At 47.4% G+C, this 19,659-nt stretch overlaps 1 protein-coding gene across 1 annotated transcript in view; it reads right to left on the reverse strand.

Annotated features, from left to right (window-relative positions):
- The window catches only part of LOC115099201 (fibroblast growth factor 12-like), a 157,431-nt gene that overhangs the window by 119,589 nt on the left and 18,183 nt on the right, over positions 1-19,659 (reverse strand). The window contains 1 exon segment of the mRNA XM_029616632.1: positions 15,397-15,500. Within this exon segment, the coding sequence (XP_029472492.1) occupies positions 15,397-15,500 (104 nt within the window).

Consider the following 19,659-nt stretch of genomic DNA (forward strand, 5'->3'; position numbering starts at 1 on the left):
GTAAACAAAGGACGCTTATTTACCCCTTCCAATCATACTAAAACAAGGGGACGCTCCATGAAACTAACCGCCGCCAAATTTAAAACAAATCAGAGAAAGTACTTTTCCACCGAATGAAAATCAAGCTGTGGAATTTGTTGTCAGAGGACATGGTCAAGGTGACCAGTATAACGGGGTTTAAAAGAGGTTTGGACAAGTCCCTGGAGGGAAAATCCATGCGATATTAGCAGCCAGGTAGACTACAGAAAGCCATTTCTCACCCCTGGAAATGGATCGACTTTACGGGTCCTGTCAGGTATTTGCAACTCGGACTGGCCGCTGTCGGAGACAGGATGCCGAGCGTGATGGGCCCGGCATGGGTCTTATGGTATTCCTTGTTCCTTCAGAAGAAGATCCGCAACGTGCTTCATACTTCAAAAATATCCACCTCTGGGGCTGACAGCGTCCAAACAGGAACGGGAAGGGAAGGATCAATGATCCAAAAACACCCTTTTAGAATTTTGGACATAGAGCCCAATTATAATTGAAGCAGTATGCTTAAGGCTGAAGGTCGTCCGGACTTCAGCCCGAAATTTTCAAAACGGCGCAAGTCCGCTTTTAAAATTAGCAGGCCTGTGCGCAGCTTCGCATGACTCGGGCGCCCACATCTACACCCACTAAGCAGTAGCTGTAAATGTTCGCATGTGTGCTCCTAAATGAGTTCCAAGCCCCAACTCTGCCCCTGGGATCGCCTCTCTGCAGTGCATGGAAAAGAACGTCTATGCACACAAGCCCTGGGATACGCTTCAGAGATCCCATTTCCACACGTAAAATGCTTTTCAGAAAAAAAACTACCCTCCTAAAGCCACAGGCAGGTGAAGGTAATTTATCAAGGTCACAAAAGACCAATGGAGCGGCAGGATTGGCTCTATCTGCTTGACCATATGTCCTCCTTTCTTAATTCTTCGGCACTGATATTCACCCTATTTGTATTCCTTCTTGCCCTTTTCATATTCCTCTCGTTTGTGCCACTGCAGCTAAGCCAACTTCACGACCCTGCACATTTTCCTCTTCTTTTATTAACTGCTAGGGAGAAATATTCATAATCTATTGACTTTATTGTTTGGGTCATGCCTGCCGACGTTATCCATGGTCGTATGTACAAAACAAATACCTCCGATCCATTGTAATAGATCTCTAGGAAGAGAGGAAGAATGAACTACTGCGAGGTAGGCAACATCTGCCCAGGGCCGAAGTGGTTTGAATTGTACAGTAATCCTAACTCTAAAACGTCCTTGCTCAAAATATGCTCTCAGACTTTGCATTGTTAATCTTCCCTTCAGACACAGAGAAAAATCCTAAATAACTGTTCGTGCCCAGAGTTATGAGCTTCTCTCACCTGGGAAAGCAATAATGATCACGCTTCGTAGGTGACATAGCCTCCCCGCACAGTATATAAATTACGGAGACAATCAACACAACGAAACGGCACGTCCTCCACGGGTGTCGGGAGTCAGCGAAATGTGCAAGGGGAAAAGCCAGACCTTCAGAATCTTCTGCCAGAGAAGGGGGGGGGGGGGGGAGAACAAAAGGCAAGGTGCGCCGAAAGCTAAACGCGAGAGACGAGAGCTCCTCGCTTCCTTGCAAGGGTCGAACGAACATTGGAGAAGTGGGCATGGAGGGTTTGCGCATGGGGGTGTTTCCCTTTTCGTGACCTCCGAAACGCACGCATGCACACGCACACACATGCACGCGCACACACATGCGCGCGCACGCACGCGCACACACACATGCACGCGCACACACACACACACACGCACGCGCAGCAGCCGCCTTGCTGCAGACAAACAGCTTATGAAATGTCCCTGCCTTTCCACGGCGATATCAAGAAAGCCACCAGAACTGACCCTTTATCACCACCCCCCAGCAACGGCACAGGGGGTGGGGGGTGATAAAGGGCAGAAAAAAACCCCTAAAGCCTCAGCATGAGAGAGGGGGCTGGGGAGTGAGGGGATCCAGAGGGAGTGAACTGGGGGATCGCTGGGCTGCCCACCGGCAGCAGTCAGAGTTCAATAATAATATGTTATAAATACAGCATATTGAGTTTTTCCCCCATATTTCTAAAGATTTTAATCCAGTTCGCTCCATCATTTGAATTCCCAACGAACCCCTCTAGATTCACCACACCAAATATCGGTGGGGGGTGTTTCCCTTGAATTTAGGGGGTCTCACTATCATGGATCAAGGTGCAGGGTGAAACCTCGTCTGCAGGGAAAAGGGGTTGTATTATTGGTGGGGGGGGGGGGGGGGGGGCGTTTGCAGTCACTTCCAGGATATGGTGATATTTTTTTTACTCCATCTCTGCTGGAGGCGATGTCTCCAATCAGGTTTGTCTTTAAGCCTTACTATGCCAGGAATGAACCTCACTTCTAAGTCAAGGTAGGCTGGGTACGACCTCAAGCTCACAAATTTCCTGCTAGTGCTCCTCTCGCCCTGCCTTTGTTCTTGTTTAATTTGTGTGCCTGATCCTTGGCCCTGACCTCCCGGTGGCCCTCTGCCTATTTTATGCCCCTGTTTGTCCGATCCCTGTCTTGCCCCACATTGTTTCTGGTTTGACCTGCCCTGCTCCTGTCCTGCGCCTGTCTTGCCCACACTCTCTGTCCTAGCCTTGTTGTCTTGCTTTGTCCTGCCTCTGTTTTGCCTTATTCCTGTCTTTGTACCGCTGGATGTCTTGCCCATCCCGTCCGTGCCTTACCGTGCCCCCTGTTCCAGTTTTACCCTGCCCTTCCCTCCGTGCTTATTTTCCCTGTTCCTGTCTCCTTATCGGCCTTGCATGGGCGAACGATGCAGTAGGTCAATGTGACCGCGGCCTAGGCCTTACACAAGGCCCAGATTTCAAGGCCTACACCCGACGCCTGGGCCTCAGCCAGGGCTTGATGCTGCGACCTGGTCCGGAGACCGGGTTCTGACACTGGGGGCCTCAGCCTGGGCCCAGGCCCAATGCTGGGACCCAACCTGGATGCTGGGTCCCAATGCCTGGGCCTCACCCTATGGGGGGGCCCAGGCACAGGCCAGACACAGAGACCGCATCCTGATGCCTGGGCCTCACCCTGACACTGCAACCTGCTCTGGAGACCAGGTCCTGATGTAGGGAGAAAGGGACTCCGGGTCTCCCAAGCAGATGGTGTCATTTCGCCAATGAAGAAAAAAAAAGACAGAAGACCTCTGAGGCTTGGGTTTCGAACGTGGGTCTGACCCTGGACTGAGGCCCAGGCATCTGGGTCCAGGCATTGGGCCTTTTTCCATGCCAAGGTGTCATGACCCGGTCTCCGGAAGGGTTCATGGCATCAGGACCTAGTCTTAGCTGAGGCCCCGGCCTTGGTACCCAGCCCCTGCGTTGGGTCCCAGCGTCAGGCCTGGATCCAGACTGAGGCCCCAGCGTTGGGACACAGTCTCTAGACCTGATTGCGGAGTTGGGCCTGGGCCCTGGCCTCTGGGTGCTGCGCTCGGGCCTAGGCCCGACGGATTCATTCTGTTTTCAAAGCGAAACGTCAAATCCAACTAAATTTTGCAGGATTGTCAATTGTTTTAAGTTTGCTAACAAAATGAAACAGAATAGTACATTTCATCTAATTTCCTATCTCGTTTCTCCCGCATGCCCAGCCCTACCCAGCACTGCCTGCCTCCTGCTTGGAGACGACCTTTGGCCAGCCTGCACAACCGTGACAGCATCGTAGATGTTGTTTCATAGCTCTCAATTCAGGGGGCATCATAATGCTGACTTACGATGCCTAATATGGAAAGTTATATTAGGAGCAAGTTTATCTACTTTCTCTAATCCGGAAGATTCCAAGGCTTCAGCTGCTGTTTGCATATCAGTCTTATGCGGGTTAGAAGTGGCAGATAGAGTGTCAGTGATAATATTTCTAAGAAGCTGGCAACTCTGCCACATTCCCAGGAACTCTACCCCCTGCCTCCCATGTTTCTCCGTGTTGCGCACTCACTCTAGGTTGGTGCTAGGGTATAAGGCCACCTTAGGCAAATTTTACAGCCCTCAACACACACAATGAAAAGCCAGGCAGCACTAAATGCCAACACTCAAAACAGCAACAACCCTACCTGTGAAAGGGCAACACTGCAATTACGTTAGGCCCTAAAACACCACTTCACCCATTAGGAAATAAACCAGGCTACTGTAATCTCTACACAGAAACCTTGATCACATACGCAGAGCATTTATAGACTGACAGAATAAACAGAAATGTGCAGACAAAAACTGAACTGGAAGCTGCAAGTCAGACTCTGTATGCAGTGCAATAATGGAAAATCAGAAACACCATCATTCCTCATAAAAAGGTAATAAAATCAAGAAATATAACATCAATTTTAATGATAAAACTATATTAATATAATAAATACTTCAAAGCCGCTGATGAACAATATCCAAGGGTTAAATCTAATAAGAATAAAGGAATCTCCCGTTCTCTATACCTGGGATCTTTTGATTTCCAGTCACCCTAATATTGTCGTGGATTGGGGGAAGGGAGATCACAAACTTTATCCTCTCTCTCACAGGCACACAGGCGCTCACACACACACACACACACACACACCATACACATTCACACACGCGCACAGGCTCTCACTCACATACAATCCATTCATAAATGCACACATCTCTTACACACCCACACCACATGCGCAGGCTCTCTCACACACACCCCCACAAGCGCATACGGGCTCTCACTCACGCACACTTGCATATGTTTACAGGTTCTCACTTGCTCACACACACGCATACACTCCTACATGCACATAGGTTCTCTCACACTCCTACAGGCTCTCTCACACACACCCGTAAGCACATATGGGCTCTCGCTCAGGCACACTTGCACATGTTTACAGGTTCTCACTTGCTCACACACACACATACACTCCTACATGCACATAGGTTCTCTCACACTCCTACAGGCTCTCTCACACACACCCCCGCAAGCGCATACGGGCTCTCGCTCACGCACACTTGCACATGTTTACAGGTTCTCACTCGCTCACACACACACATACACTCCTACATGCACATAGGTTCTCTCACACTCCTACAGGCTCTCTCACACACATGCCCACTCTCAGGGCCTTCAAGGCCCCATCAGGCCTCTTTCTTCGGACAACGCCAGACGGAGGAGCGCCGGCGAAGGGTGCAGGGCAGCTTTAGAAAAATAACCAGCACCCGCCAAGACTTGAACTACCGCATGTAACTTTTCAGGCTGGAAACCAGGCACGAGGGGGGGGGGGTGTGTGTGTGTCACCAGGGCAAGACCGCCGAAGCCAAAATTAATTGCTAAGAGAAAAATAAGGATCAGGCAGAAGGTAAATAGGAAGAGCCCTGGCCCTGCATGCGGAGATGACAGATAATCCCTTTAACGAAACACAAAGCACAGTCCATGGCCAGAGCAATTAACAGGCCTGGGAGCACATTAAACTCACAAATTAAACTTACCCATGATAAATCACCCTGGAAAAAAAAGCCAATAGTAAGAGAGCATGCGGTACCAAACCAAAATGAGCAGCTACAAGTCTCAACATAACCGTGCTCACAGTCACTTCCAGTGACTATTTTGGGCCCACCAGACTAAATTCTACACTCTGGTTTTTTTTTCTAAAAACTGACCATTTAGTTTTAGGGGGCAATGGTCAAAACAGCTTGCCAAGTGAAATCACCATTACAGGCCTCAGGAATCTGACAAGAAAATAAAGAGCTTACGTTTAGAGGGGGGAACTCTTCCCGTCAGTATCCTTCTGCTTCATGCGCCTTTATTCGCAGTTACCCGGGCTCGCCCCTCCCATTCCCCCCCCCCCCACCCACTGCATATCACCCCCTCCGAACTCAGCCCAGTCTTCACAGCAACGGTCCTTGGCCGCAAACGGCGGCTCCCTCCAGGACCCTAAGTCTGTCCACTAGATGTCGCTGTTGAGTGATGTCCGAGACTGGCAGAGTTTTGATTTACACCTGAAGATGACAGATTGATAATGGCGACACAGAACACAGGACTGAAAAATGAAGGGGTTTTTTTCTTTAGCTCAAGACTTTTATTAAAGAAGCACATTCAACAGCAGTAAAGGCTCAAGCTATATAACAGCCATACACCAAAAATCAAATAAGTATGCATAGGGCTGAAAAACGGAGTTTTAAAAATGGTTGGGTTTTAAAAATATACTGAAATATTAGAAATGTATTAATCTTCTCTTAGGAATGCGAGTAAGCTAGATCGGGGGGTGAGTTAATAAGCAACATCATACAAACTTGCATGGGGTATTCAGACGTGGACGTCTGTACTGGTTTGGCAATATCTGTCTAACAACAAATCCCGAAACAAAAAAAAAAAAGAAAACCGGACATTGTACAGAAAGGAAAGATAATCAGCCAGACTGAAGTTTGAGGGAGGAGTGCAAACTTCTACGCCTCGGCCATGTTTCTGTCAGCTCTCATGTTAAGGGAAAAAAAAAAAAGTCATGACTTTGTTATAGATTTATGTCGTGCATATCGATTTGTTTTTCCCATCTGTATCAACTGTTTCATTTGTTCACTTTTTAGCATTAGCTATTTTTTTTTAAAACATGCATGCCTTATTTTTAATTAATTTTATTTAAAATCACTTCTATTCCCGCTTTAAGCACGATGTGACTCCAGGCGGATTACATGTCAAACATTCACAATACTTATGGTCAACAAATATCTTCTGACAGGACACAGCCCCAAAAAAAAATGTTTTTTTTTAAATTTTTGTTGTGTAGTTCGAATCGGAAGGGACGCAAAACGATACAGAACCGACGTCCGTGTTCTCATTTCATTTTTAAAAGGACAGCAGCTCCTCCCTAATTTAGGCAGCTCTTCCAGGGTGGGGATGTTTCCACCAGCTGACGAGGGTCATGGATGGAGAGGAGCGGCACGGGGGTTAATCTCACGGCTTGTGCCGCAGTTTGGAAAAGCCAAAAAAAAAAACCAAATGCAAGAAGTCTGATTTTTTTTTTTTTTAAAACTCCCCATTTCTGATATTCTCCTCCTCAGCGGGCTCATCTGCCATGACTGCTACAACCCTTACATCGCACGTCCTCAAAATCCAGCAACAGATTCAACAGGGTTCTGTTTTTTTTAAATAAAAGGTTGAATTGCATTTCAAATAAGGATAAGCAAAAAACAAAAAAACTGTGTACCCTAAAGAAGGGATCTTTGATAAGGGGAGATGTGGTCATATTAACTGGTGCCTAGCTTTCATGCTAAACAACATAGGAGAACCACAAATATTTAAGGTAGAAAAGACGTATGTATAAAACCAAAACAACACAGTCAAGAAACGAGGAAATGAAATATCGATAAGGTTCTGGGCAGGAGACTGCAAGGTCTGCCAGACAGGGCTGCCACCTCCTCTCGCCTCGTTCCTTGGAATAACTTTCAGTACCCGGTAAACTGGATCTAGACCCCCCCACAGTGAACGGGTTGAAAAGTAAAAATGTCTCCTCTGCTGCTCCAGCCTCTGGGGACCACCATCAGCCGTAATTCTGCTCTAGATGAAGATCCAATTAAACATATCTGGGACTGTTAGCGTTCTGCTATTTTCCTCTCCAGATAATGACATCTTAGCATCCAATAGAGTTATTTCATTTATATATTTATAATTCCACAATATGCAAATTCTACGCGGAGAACAATTTAAAATGCAATCATTAAAAAAAATAATAATAAATCTAAACGAATGGCAAAATATAAGACAAACCATGAGCTACAAACACACTCAAATAACTGGTAGATACAACATATATACCCACTTAGAAAGTATAATCCATTTTTATCAGTTATACTAATGAAACTGGTAGGGGTCTCCAGCCTCCTGATAGCCTCTCAGTTTAACTTAAGTGAAACAAGTCACATCCCTTGGGAGCGCCAGCCCCAAATATGAAATCAATTCCCCTGGCCAGTTACTGTAAGTGGAAACAGACCCAGCCAACTCTCTGGCAAGTCACCTGCAAGAGCTAGTGCCAAAGATTTCCCTGGATTCATTCCGAGCCCCGAGAAAGATCCAAAGGGGTTTTCTAGCATTCAGGATCGGATGAGAAGAAACCGCCAGTGAATAGCACCAGCTCCATCTCTGCTGGCCCAATTGTGATCCCTTTCACTTCGTTATTGTGTGCTCATTTCCACAATAATGGTTCTGCACTCAAAATAAATAGGAGAAGTGAAAGGGGACTCCCCTGCCCACGCTGAGACCAAGCCGTTAATTATCAGAGATGCTTTAGGTTGTACGTTCAACACTTTGATTTTACCCAACATTGGACCTATTAGCTCAAATTCTTCCAAGACAAAAAATAAATATCTCCAAGATACATGGCCAAGAGATTTTCTTATGTCAAAAATTACAAGTGACTTTGTACATAACAGTGTAAGAATTGTCATACTGGGTCTGACTGAGGGTCCATCAAGCTAAGACGGCTAAGGGGGGATATGATAGAGGTCTTTAGGATCATGAGAGGTCTTGAATGAGTAGATGTGACTCGGTTATTTACACTTTCGAATAATAGAAGGACTAGGGGGCATTCCATGAAGTTAGGAAGTAGCACATTTAAGACTAATCAGAGAAAATTCTTTTTCACTCAACGCACAATAAAGCTCTGGAATTTGTTGCCAGACGATGTGATTAGTGCAGTTAGTGTAGCTGGGTTCAAAAAAGGTTTGGATAAGTTCTTGGAGGAGAAGTCCATTAACGGCTATTAAATCAAGTTTACTTAGGGAATCGCCACTGCTATTAATTACAGCAGTAGCATGGGATCTTCTTAGTATTTGGGTAATTGCCAGGTGGCCTGGCTTGGCCTCTGTTGGAAACAGGATGCTGGGCTTGATGGACCCTTGGTCTGACCCAGCATGGCAATTTCTTATGTTCTTAAACTCAGCATCCTGTTTCCAACAGTGGCCAATCCAGGTCACAAGTACCAGGTAAGATCTCAGACAACAGATAATGCCCAGGGATAACCAGTGGCTTTCCCCAAGTCTACTTGATTAATAATAGTTTATGGACTTCTCCTCCAGGAACTTGTCCAACCATTTTTAAATCCAGTTGTGCCTTTACCACATCCTCTGGCAATCAATTTCAGAGCTTAATTGTGCTTTGAATGAACAAGAATGTTCTCTCATTTGTTTTAAATGTGCTGTTTACTAACTTCATGTGGTGTCCCCCAGTTTTTATATTTTTTGAAAGAGTAAATAATCGATTCACACTTACCCGTTCTATTCCACTCATGATTTTACAGAACTCTATCATACCCACCCCTCCCCTCCACAGTCTCTTCTCTGAACTAAACAAGCCCTAACCTCTTGTCTTTTCTCATGGGGAGATGTTCTATTCCCTTTTTCATTTTCATCACCCTTCTCGGTACATTTTTCACTTCAGCTATATCTTTTTAGAGATGTGACCAGAATTTGTACACAGTTAAGTGCGGTCTTATCATGAAGCAATACAGGGTATTCTCCATTTTCTTCTCCAATTCCTTTCCTAATAATTCCTAACATTCTGTTTGCTTCTCTGACCGCCACCGCACACTGAGCTGAGGATTTCAAAAGTACCGTCCATGCTGACATCCAGATCCTTTTCGTGAGTGGCGACTCCTAATACGGAACCTAACCTGTAACATCAGGAAATCCTCATGTGCGTCGCTTTGTAACCTGTTCCCTTGCACTTTCTACTACTCCCATGGCGGCACTATGACCTTCCGAGGAGGTCTCTCCCCCCTGAGAAAGCGCACCACATCGGTGTTAGCAGCCGCCGATCTGCCTCTCCACGGCTCTCTCTGAAACACGCCGTCGCTTCCACGTGCACCCCTCAACGTGTTAACCACTAGCCCCCTTTGTCCAGCCCTTCCTGTAGAAACTGACCGACTGAAGCAACGATCCCTGTTTGCATGGGAGCCAACCCTGTACTTTTACACCAAGCTTCGGAAATTGTCCAAATGCGACTTTTATATGTGATGGAGGGGGACTGCTTCCTGGCCTCCTTTCAACAGCCAGACTGTAAGAGAGAACGTTTCTGTATTTGCCATTCCTGTTGGCCCCTGCTTGAGGATGCAGCTGTCTCTTTTGAGTGAGATCAGCTTTGCCTTCATCAGTCTTGGATGTCTTGTCCAGTCTTGTCCAGCCTGGGTGCTGAGAAATCTTCCTGACCACCTTGCCTATCATCAGCCGGGGGGGGGGGGGGGGGGGGGAATGTATGACATCTGATTTGCCAGCCAGGGTTGGGACAATGCATCCCCCCTGTATCCCTGTTCTTCCCTTCAGCTGAAGAACCGGCTGGCCTTGTTGCCATTAAATCCCACCCTGGGGGCACCCCATGCACCCATCATCTGACAGCTCCCATTCCCCCGGGTCCAGCTCCCGTCGACTGAGGAAATCCACCCACAAACTGTCCACTGCTGCTATCTGCACCGTGGAGAGATCCAAGAAATGCCCCTCTGCTATCTCCATGACGAGGCGTGCCTCTCTCGCTAGGGATGCAGTCTTTGTGCTCCCCCCCCCCCCCCCCTGCTTGTTCACGTAAGGCCACTGCTTTGGCACTGTCCGAGCGGACCTGGACCCCTCCGTTCCCTGACTGGGATTGAAAATGGCCTAAGGCCACCCTGACTGCCCTTCTCTAATACGTTTGTGGAACGTAGAACCGTTTGGTGTGGCCCGGACCCCCCTTAGCAGTTTGGCCCTGAGCGTGTGCACCCTACCCCCCCGATGGCTTGCGTCCGTGCTTACTGTTGTCCTCCGTGGAGAACTCCAGAGGGGGCTCCTCCCCCGGAAAGTTTGCTCGAGTCTAGCCACCACCACCGCAGACTCTGCCTGCTTCGCTACGTCCGTGGCAGATCTTTGCTTCGCTGCTGGCTTTGTGGCAATCGGTTGTACAACAGGTGCGCCCGACGAGGACACAGGTGCGCTCTCGCCCATGGCACTGCCCCGATTACCGCTGCCGTGGAGCCCAGGACCTGAGGATATCTCCACACATAGGAGAGTGCAGCTTGTGACAGGGCCCTGCACCTGCTCCTGCAGCTTCCCTGTCCTTCTGTCTGTCAGATGCGCTCTCCCTAACTCGGTGCCGAAAAGTACGCCCTAGCGTCTGAGATGGCTCAAACCGGCTCTTTGCCCTGGGGCCGAGTTTCTCCAGGACATGAACCGTCCGCTCTGTGGCCCTGTCGGCCTTCCTGCAGGGAGTCTGCTCTTATTGGCCAGTCGTCCGGGTAAGGGTGCACTTTGACCCCCTTCCTTCCTTAAGGAGGCCACTACTACCACCATCACCTTTGTAAAGGTCCTTGGTGCCGTGGCCAGTCCAAAAGGGAAGCGCCCTGACCTGGTAATGCTGACCGGCTCTCTCGAAGCGTAAGTAACGCTGGAAATCTCTCCTGATGGGAACATGAAAATGAGCTTCTGACGGATCTAAGGCTGCCAGGAAGTCCCCTGTCCTTACGGCCGCCTTTATGTAGCGAGTGATTCCACGCGGAAATGGGGAACTACCAAGGCCCCGCTTGCTCACTTTAGGTCCAGCACTGGCCGAAAGCTTCCTTCCTTCTTTGGTACTAGGAGTGTACCCCGCGCCTTCCTGACTGGGCAGTACAGGGATAATGGCTTGCAGCTGAACTAACCCATCTAACGTCTGCGTCTCCTCCGCTTGCCTTGTATGCGGAGGAATTTAAGAAGTCTCCTCTAAGGGCAATCTTAATTCTGGGCGATACCCTTTGCTTCTTATGTCCTGGTCCTTTGTTGTTTTGGCCCACTCCTGATAAAAGATCTGTAATCTGCCCCCTACCTGGGGAATCATGGAGCGGACCTGCTCTCCGTCTTGGTGCGGTTTTGTCACTAAGGGGGGGGGGGGGGGGGGGGGCTTGGTGGTTCCCTTCCTTTGGAAATCTTCCATTCTCCCGAAAGGGCCGAGACCTGCCCGGGATCCTGACTGAGCGAGAGATCGGGCCTCTACTGCCCCTCTGTTGTCCTTGGGCCACTGTCTCCAGTTGCCTCCCCCTTGCGAAGCCTCTGGACTTTTCTTCCAGTAACCTTTAGGACGGGTCTTGATCCTCCACAGTCTTTGACCATCCTCTCTAGGTCATCTCCAAACAGGAGCCTCCCAGTAAAGGGTTGCTTTCCTAACCTGGTCCTGGACGCTGAATCTACCGCTCAATTCTTTAGCCATAAAAGCCACCTAGCCAAGTCCTCTGTTGCTGTTAACTTTGCTGGTCACACATAGCATCTGCTACAAAGGCTGCCGCCGATTCCACTAGGGTCGGCCCCGCCCTATCCTCCAAGGGTCCTGCATCTCCGGGACCCTGGATCTCAACTGAAACCAGGTTAGAAAGGACCTGGCTACATAAACTCCACAAATATCTACCTGAAGGACCAAGGATGAAGCTCAAAACCTCTCTTTAGTAACGTTTCCACTTTCCTGTCCTGAGGGTCTTTCAGGGCTGCTCCCTTTCTTACTGGTAGAGTCATCTTCTTTGTTATTGCTGAGATCAGCACATCTCCTCTATTCAGCTACAGAAGCCTAACCTTATCCTGCTGCTCTATTAGATAGGCCGAGATCTCCCCCTCCGCTGTCAGCATATCCTGGATTGCTGAATGGATGGGAAAGGTTTCCTATTCCAGGTCAGAATGGGATTTCCCTTCATTCTAGCTTTGGGCATTTCCTCTTTCAGACTTAGGACCTGCGAGACTTTTGTAATTAGGGCCCTCAGCTCATCTGCCCTAAACAAACGCACCGCTGAGTCCCCAGCCTCCAGTTCTTCCTTACCTAGTCTCTTCCTGGAAAGAGCCCCCCCGGTTTCCACCTGGCCCTTCAGCCTTCCCAGCCTGAAAGTGGCCTGGGCTTTTCCCCCTGAAGAAGGAGCCTTATTCTGCTTACCTTTCATCTGGAGAAAGGCTTGGTGCATAGCCTTATTTATTTATTTGATTTATATTCCGCTCTTTTGGCACCTCAAAAGTGGATTACATTTAGGCACTGCAGGCATCTCCCTATCCCCAGAGGGCCCAAATCCAGCCCACACCCGAGGCAATGGAGGGCAAAGAGACCCGCCCAAAGTGACAAGGAGCAGCAGTCAAAGTCGAACCCAGGTTTCTCTGGTTCGCAGCCTAACCACTGGACTACTGCGTTTCGCAAATGCGGCAGAAAGAGCCAGCAACGCCAGGGACCCACCGGGCCCTGCAACTGCCAAACGTCCTCCCCTTCTCCATACCTGGGGCAAGCAGAAATGGTTTGGGTCGAGCTGCTTCACAGCCTTTTTTTTTTTACTCACAATTAGGCGACTTCGTCTGGAAACCAGAAAACCAAAACAACTAGTTGCCTTGGGGAGGCTGTCATCCCACTGGATCCCCACCCCGGCCCAGGCTCCTAGGGAAAGTGACCTTGGGGAAGGCCGTTGCCCTAAGGCCCTTCTTACACTGCTGGACCAGTGACGGCTGTGCTCCGTCCCATCTGCTGGAGGCAGAGATTACTGACTTCCCCTCTGCTGGGCCAATCTTTATGGCAGTGACATCAGAGAGGAAGCTTTCGCACTCTGTCCCCATCTGCTGGTGGGAGGGAGAATCCCACAGGTTACTGGTCTGGCAGGACATATAATATATATATATATATATATATATATAATCTTATTTTTACATCATAAAACTGGTCATTTCAGCACTTTCATAGATGTAACAACAGATTGAGAATATCTAGTGGGTCTTAAACATACCCCAGTCACTTAACAGTTATAGGAGGAACAAGCCAATCATCGACTTCTAGAGGAAGAACCTGAAAATCATCACAATCTAAAGGAGGGATCAGTCAATCTCCAAAATTGGGTTCAGCTAATGAGTAATATCTATTAAAGGGGCTAAGCAATCTCCATAAACCTATCATGGATCTTAAAGCACACAGCCCTAGAATGCCAGGGGCAAAAAATTAGCATGATACAACACTCATACTATTATGATGCAGTTTAATAAAAGCAATGCCCAAACGTTTTACCCAAAGGATGAGCCAATAGATATAAGTAAGGTATAGATTGGTTTATAGTGTACTACTACAGTAATAGCAATGTTAAGCTGATTTTGACAGAGGGTTTTGCACCTGAAAAAAAAATCAAATGTAGAGATTTCAACTTCATAGCAGCATCATTTTTTAAAATGTCAAAAAATGGGTACAGATCAACCACATGGCCATGACAGCAGTCAAAGATTAAAGTGACTGATTTGTCAGGTCATTTCAAATAAGGTAAAATCCGGTCCTTGGACAACTCCTTCAGAAGCAACTAGGAGACCGGGATTTGGGGGAAAATGCATAGCTATCAGTGGGCTTCCAGGTAGTATGGGGGCGAAATTGGGTGAACGATAACATTATAAAGTTAGACTTAAATTGCTGGAGCTTAGACTTTGCTCATCTCGAGTGAGAGTAGAGTAGGACCAAGCTTGGTCTTCCAAAAATATTTTTATATATTTATTTAGAGGGTAATTTTGCAACATGGGGCATAAATTAGCTAGCACATATTTGCTCCACCAATTTTCAAAGTGGACTTATGCGCATAAATCCGCTTTGAAAATTATCCCAGCAAAACTATATGCACACACTTACACCCGCTATTTGGTGCATGCAGTTTTGTCAAGAGAATTGATGTGCATACTTTTTAAAAGCATCAAGTACGTAAATCTCAATCCCACTAAGCCTCCTCTCGCCTTTACACGTATACAGTGCGCCTGCGCAGAGTTTTATGAGGCTATCAGCTGCGCAGTTTTCTCAAGGGTCATTTCCGTGGGTAATGAACTACTTTTCCCTCAGAAGTGCCTTTGAAAAATTCCACCCTTAAAGTATTTATTTGATGTGTTGATTATTAGATTGTTTAATCTGCAGTATATTGTTTATTCTATTGTGTTTGATTTAATGATTGTTTATTGTATTTTTAATTGTTGGAAAATTGTATTTTTGTTGGGTTGTTCTTTGGTACAAAGAAAGTCGTCTATCAATATGAAATTTCTCCAGTTCAGAAAATAGCTTTGTCCTAATCTGGCTTTTCTGGTCGATAAATGTAAAATAAGATAAATATTTTCTCTTTTTCTAGGCCCTCTTTTCCTCATGATATGTACAATTGCACTTTATAAATGTAAGAACATAATTATGCAAGGAAAAGAAATGCCCATGTAAAAGTGATTCTGCATTACAGACCTGGCTTGTTACTAACAATGAGACATCACTAAAACATCAATTTCCAACATTTTAGGTTCAGGTTATTGCAGGTATACCGAGGCAAGGGCAGAACAAGGGAACAGAAAGCAATGTTTGCACAACAGACAGTACTATTCCCTTTTGTTAGCACTGTTAAAGTCCCTCGATCTGTTTTCTCTGAGAAGTAGAATATTGTCCTTACCGAACTGTAGATGTAGCCTTCAGCGTTCATTGACACGTACAATCCCGCTTTCACGCCCTGAATTGCTACCACACGGAGACCCACGGGGATTAGATTGAAGAGGGCTGTGAAAATAAAAGAAGGCAAGGAAATATGTGCCATTTAGTATGAGGTAGCTGTGACTGCTGTGGCTGTTTCTATAGCACGGCTCGGCAACCTTTATCAGTCAAAGGGGGCCCAGAAAGAAGGGCAGATATTGGCAGAGCCCATGAATGGTGCTGACGTCTGGGAGGGCTTCATGTACCCACAGCATGGCACATGTTCATGTACCCACAGCATGGCACATGTACCCACAGCATGGCACATGTACTGGAAGTTCGTGCCAACCTCTGTTCTATGGCAATAGTTATAACCCCAATATCAGGCTGCATCGGGTTTAAAAAACAAAAAACCAAACCAAAATGGGCCTCCCCGAGGCCTGACTCCCTCTCATCCCCAAGAAAGCCAGGGCCCCTCCAATCCCTCCTCTTGATCTCTACCCCACCCCACAGATAAAAAAATAATTGTGGCCTGGGCATACTTGTGGCCTTAGTTAAGCCCAGTTAGGCTCTCACAGGCCATTCTGACCCCCACCCACCCCTCAGAAAAATCGCCAGGGCATTCCTCGGCCCCTCCCCCACTTATCTCTTCCGTGGAGGTCGTCCTCCGTCCCCCCCCCCCGATCTAAATGGCACAAAAGTGAGGCCCACTCACTCCTGCCCTGCCTCACAGTAATTTAAAAATAGAGCCGGCCGCACCACTTTGGTACCGGTTTCAGTGCGGCCTGCACCATTTTCAAAAGCCTTGCCAGGCAGGGGCGTCACTCCCGGCCTTTGGATCGGGGGGGGGGGGCCCACAGAAAGGGCAAGTGAGGACTGTGGACCTCCCCAGCCCTGGCAATTTTTCAGGGGCAGCCGAAGGGGGGAGGGGGGAAATCAGAGGGGTTCTGAGGAGGCCCTGGCTGGATTTGGCTAAAGCCCAACTGGGCTTGCAGAGTGGGAGAAGGGTTACAGGGACCCAGCGAGACCTCAACTGACTTTCTTGGGAGCGGAGGGGGAACACAGTAGGCCTCAGGTCTTTGTTAACAAATATTAAAATAACCCAAAATACTTGAGTATTCTCATGAAAAGGCATTTTCAGGACAAACAAAAAAAAATGGTCTTTTTCAGTCTGGATGTGCAGTTCGGTAAAAACAAATGCACGTCCCTATTACAGACCTTGGTTTTAAGACATGCGATGGGGCCTGGAAGCTGTATTAATTATAGGTCCCCATACCCATACCCACCCAAGATAAAGCCCACGAAGCTTGGAGGCAGCGGAGGCCAGCGCTGAAACAAAACGTAAACCTGCTTGGAACAGGGACAGAGCCGGCTCTGCTGGGAACAGGGTTCGCAGCTTGCGGGGGGTGGGGACGGGACTGATTCTGGCTTAAGTCTGAGAATTTATATGCTCATCCATCCGGACAAGAAGATCTCCAGCTGGGCAGACTGAATTGGCCCGACTGATTGCATGAAAGGATTTTGCTGGGTATTCCCTGGCCAGATTCCCCTGGCCCTCCTGCTGTCAGCCGGTTAAAAATGAGGTGTTCCCCCGAGGCACGGGGAGCTCGGGGGAGGAAACGAACCGCACAGAACTGAATTTTCTGATCTCCGTGTGATTTTTTTTTCAGCCACCCACCTGCACAAACAGCGGTTGCAAAAAAAAGTATTGCGGGAACAGCCCGGTGAGGGCAATTTTTCAAAGGAAAAACATGGCGTTCGGTCACACTTTGAAAATTAGCTACAGGGTCACGCGGGTGCATCCCGCGGGCCTTTACATCAATGCACGCTACCGGGGGGGAAAAAAAGGTCCCCTCTTACTACAGGGCTGACCTATTCACTAGCAAAGGAAATATTACTGAGACACGGCAGCCTACTGCCACCAGCACAGATAAATAAAATACACTGGCACTTGTATTCTGTTGGGTGTCGTGTCTTTGACGCCGACACCAACCAAAAGGCTGCGGATTCTGAATGCCACAGCGTTTTCTTCACCCATGATCTACTGAATTCCTCCGTTGCAATTTCAGCTTAAAAAAAAAAAATAACAGCCATAGATTCGGCAGATGATTCCATGAGTGAAATATCTAGTTATATGGCTATATATATGCTGCACTCTTCTTTAAATGAGACCAGGGTTATATACTTTTTGGGACCAGAGAGCTGCGGCCCACTGGCTGGCGTGAGCCCATGCTGTAGGAGATTACGTTGTCACAGATCTGTATCAGGCCACAGAGGGAGCGGAGAGCAAAAAAAAAAACTCAAGGCTGTGGAAAAGAAAATATATGAGAGACAAGAGAGCCGAAGCCAGACTGGCCAGGAGATTTCTCCCCGGCATCTGATACAAGGTGGCCTTGCAGAAAGATATTCCATCAATACTTGTAAAGATGCAGGCTGGATTGGCTTTATTTCAGGCTGCCTTTCAGGGTAACACCATCCAGTGTCTTTTACAGTCGTAATACTACAGAGGTATACGCCCTGTCACTTCCGCGGTGGGTGGGTGGATGGCAGAAAAATCTTCTGCAGGGCATGAAAAATAATGTTTACTATTCCTATGCCTTCGAGGAGCTCACAATCATAGGCCCTCACCGAATCTGCGGGTCAGTGCTTTAACTCAGAACTGGTTCTGTGTCCCGGGCCCTTGATGGGCTGCAAACTGGCCTTATAGTAATTAACTCCGTTCTTCCACCAAATATATGCCACTGCCAATCTCGTGAACATTCATGTTGGAGAAACTGACAAACTCGGGCCCTGTTGGCTGTCCGGGGCGGGATTCCTACCTGGCTGCTCCTTAAACTGATTTGCCATGTTCCAACTGATGCCGTGCTCCAGTTGTACCACAAAGCTTGTCCACTGAACAAGTAAATTAAAAGCCATTCTTTTTTTCTTTTTTTTTTTGTAATTTTGTTGAAAAATTAAGCCTATCACTGTGGATTACAAGAGTAAATGAGTATCATCAGTCATTCTGTGCGGACGCTTTGTCTTACACACAAAACCTGTCGGGCAGAAAATCTACAGCTTCTAATGGATCTGAACACCAGCCCGAGTGTCAGTCTGCCGTGCTATGCATGGACAGAAAGTCCTTTCAGGCTGGAAATGTACCAGTCTTTTCAATTCCCTCTGTATAGTACTCTACATTGTCCCTCAACTAGGTAACAACTTTGGATCTGCTCGGCAAGGTTGACCTGGGATGGGAACGAACCTAACAGGGTAGGGGGGTCATGGCTGACAAATTCATGTTTATACCACCTGGAAATGTTTTTAAAAAAAAACCAAAACAGCTACATACTGGCTCCCAAATACATGCACACTACACCTCGTCCCATCTGAGAGCAGCAACCCACAAAGAAGTAATAAGATCTGACTGTGTTATTCTGCGCTCGCCTTTATAAACAGATAGCGTGGAACAAGCTTACAGCACAACCTTAAAAAGACTGGGGCCCAGGACAGTCAGGACCTCGTGGCTGGAACACCGAACACAACCGCAAAGGTTTAAAGAAGCCCAACCTTCTGCGTGCCTATAAAAAAAAAAAAAAAGCCTTCCCAACTACAATAGGAAGCAGGTTCAAATCACCAGGTCACCTCCCTCTACCTCATTCTACCCACCTCTGTCTGAGTGGCAGTAACATTTCACGTTGTTCCTTCTGCCCGGCAAAGCTTTCGTGCAGTCCAAGAATCAGGAATGCACTCCTAGGCCCATTCATCCTAGACGTGGCTGCATGCATGTCTTCACTTTCACTTTCCAATCCACTTACAAATCCATCCTACCCCTCCCCGAACGAAGACTTTCTCACTTTTCAGTTCAGAGCTGGTGAGAAACCGATCCAGGCGCCATGCGTTGGGCGTGCTTTTCTCGCGTGCACCACTGTGGATCGAAAATAAACGATCCATGGAAAACTAAGGGTAGCTCGACAAACTGGGACTTCTAAAAAAAAAAAAACAATCTCAACAATTTTCACAGAAATTTTTTAAATGTAATTTAATTTTTTGCTGGCAAGATGGTAACCTGGAACGTCCTGACCAAGCAGCAGTGCCTGGACCGATGGGCGGTATTTGATTTCACGACCGTGGGTCATAAGATTTTTCAGACTTTAAATAACTGTGCCGCATGTTTACGGAGGTTCAAATTATAATAGAAAAGAATAATTTCCAATTCGGGGATTAAGAAAAAAAATTAGAAAATGTCCTGACCTCCACGAGAGAGAGA

Source organism: Rhinatrema bivittatum, chromosome 9 (genome assembly GCF_901001135.1).
Source record: "Rhinatrema bivittatum chromosome 9, aRhiBiv1.1, whole genome shotgun sequence".
Taxonomy (NCBI): Eukaryota; Metazoa; Chordata; class Amphibia; order Gymnophiona; family Rhinatrematidae; genus Rhinatrema; species Rhinatrema bivittatum.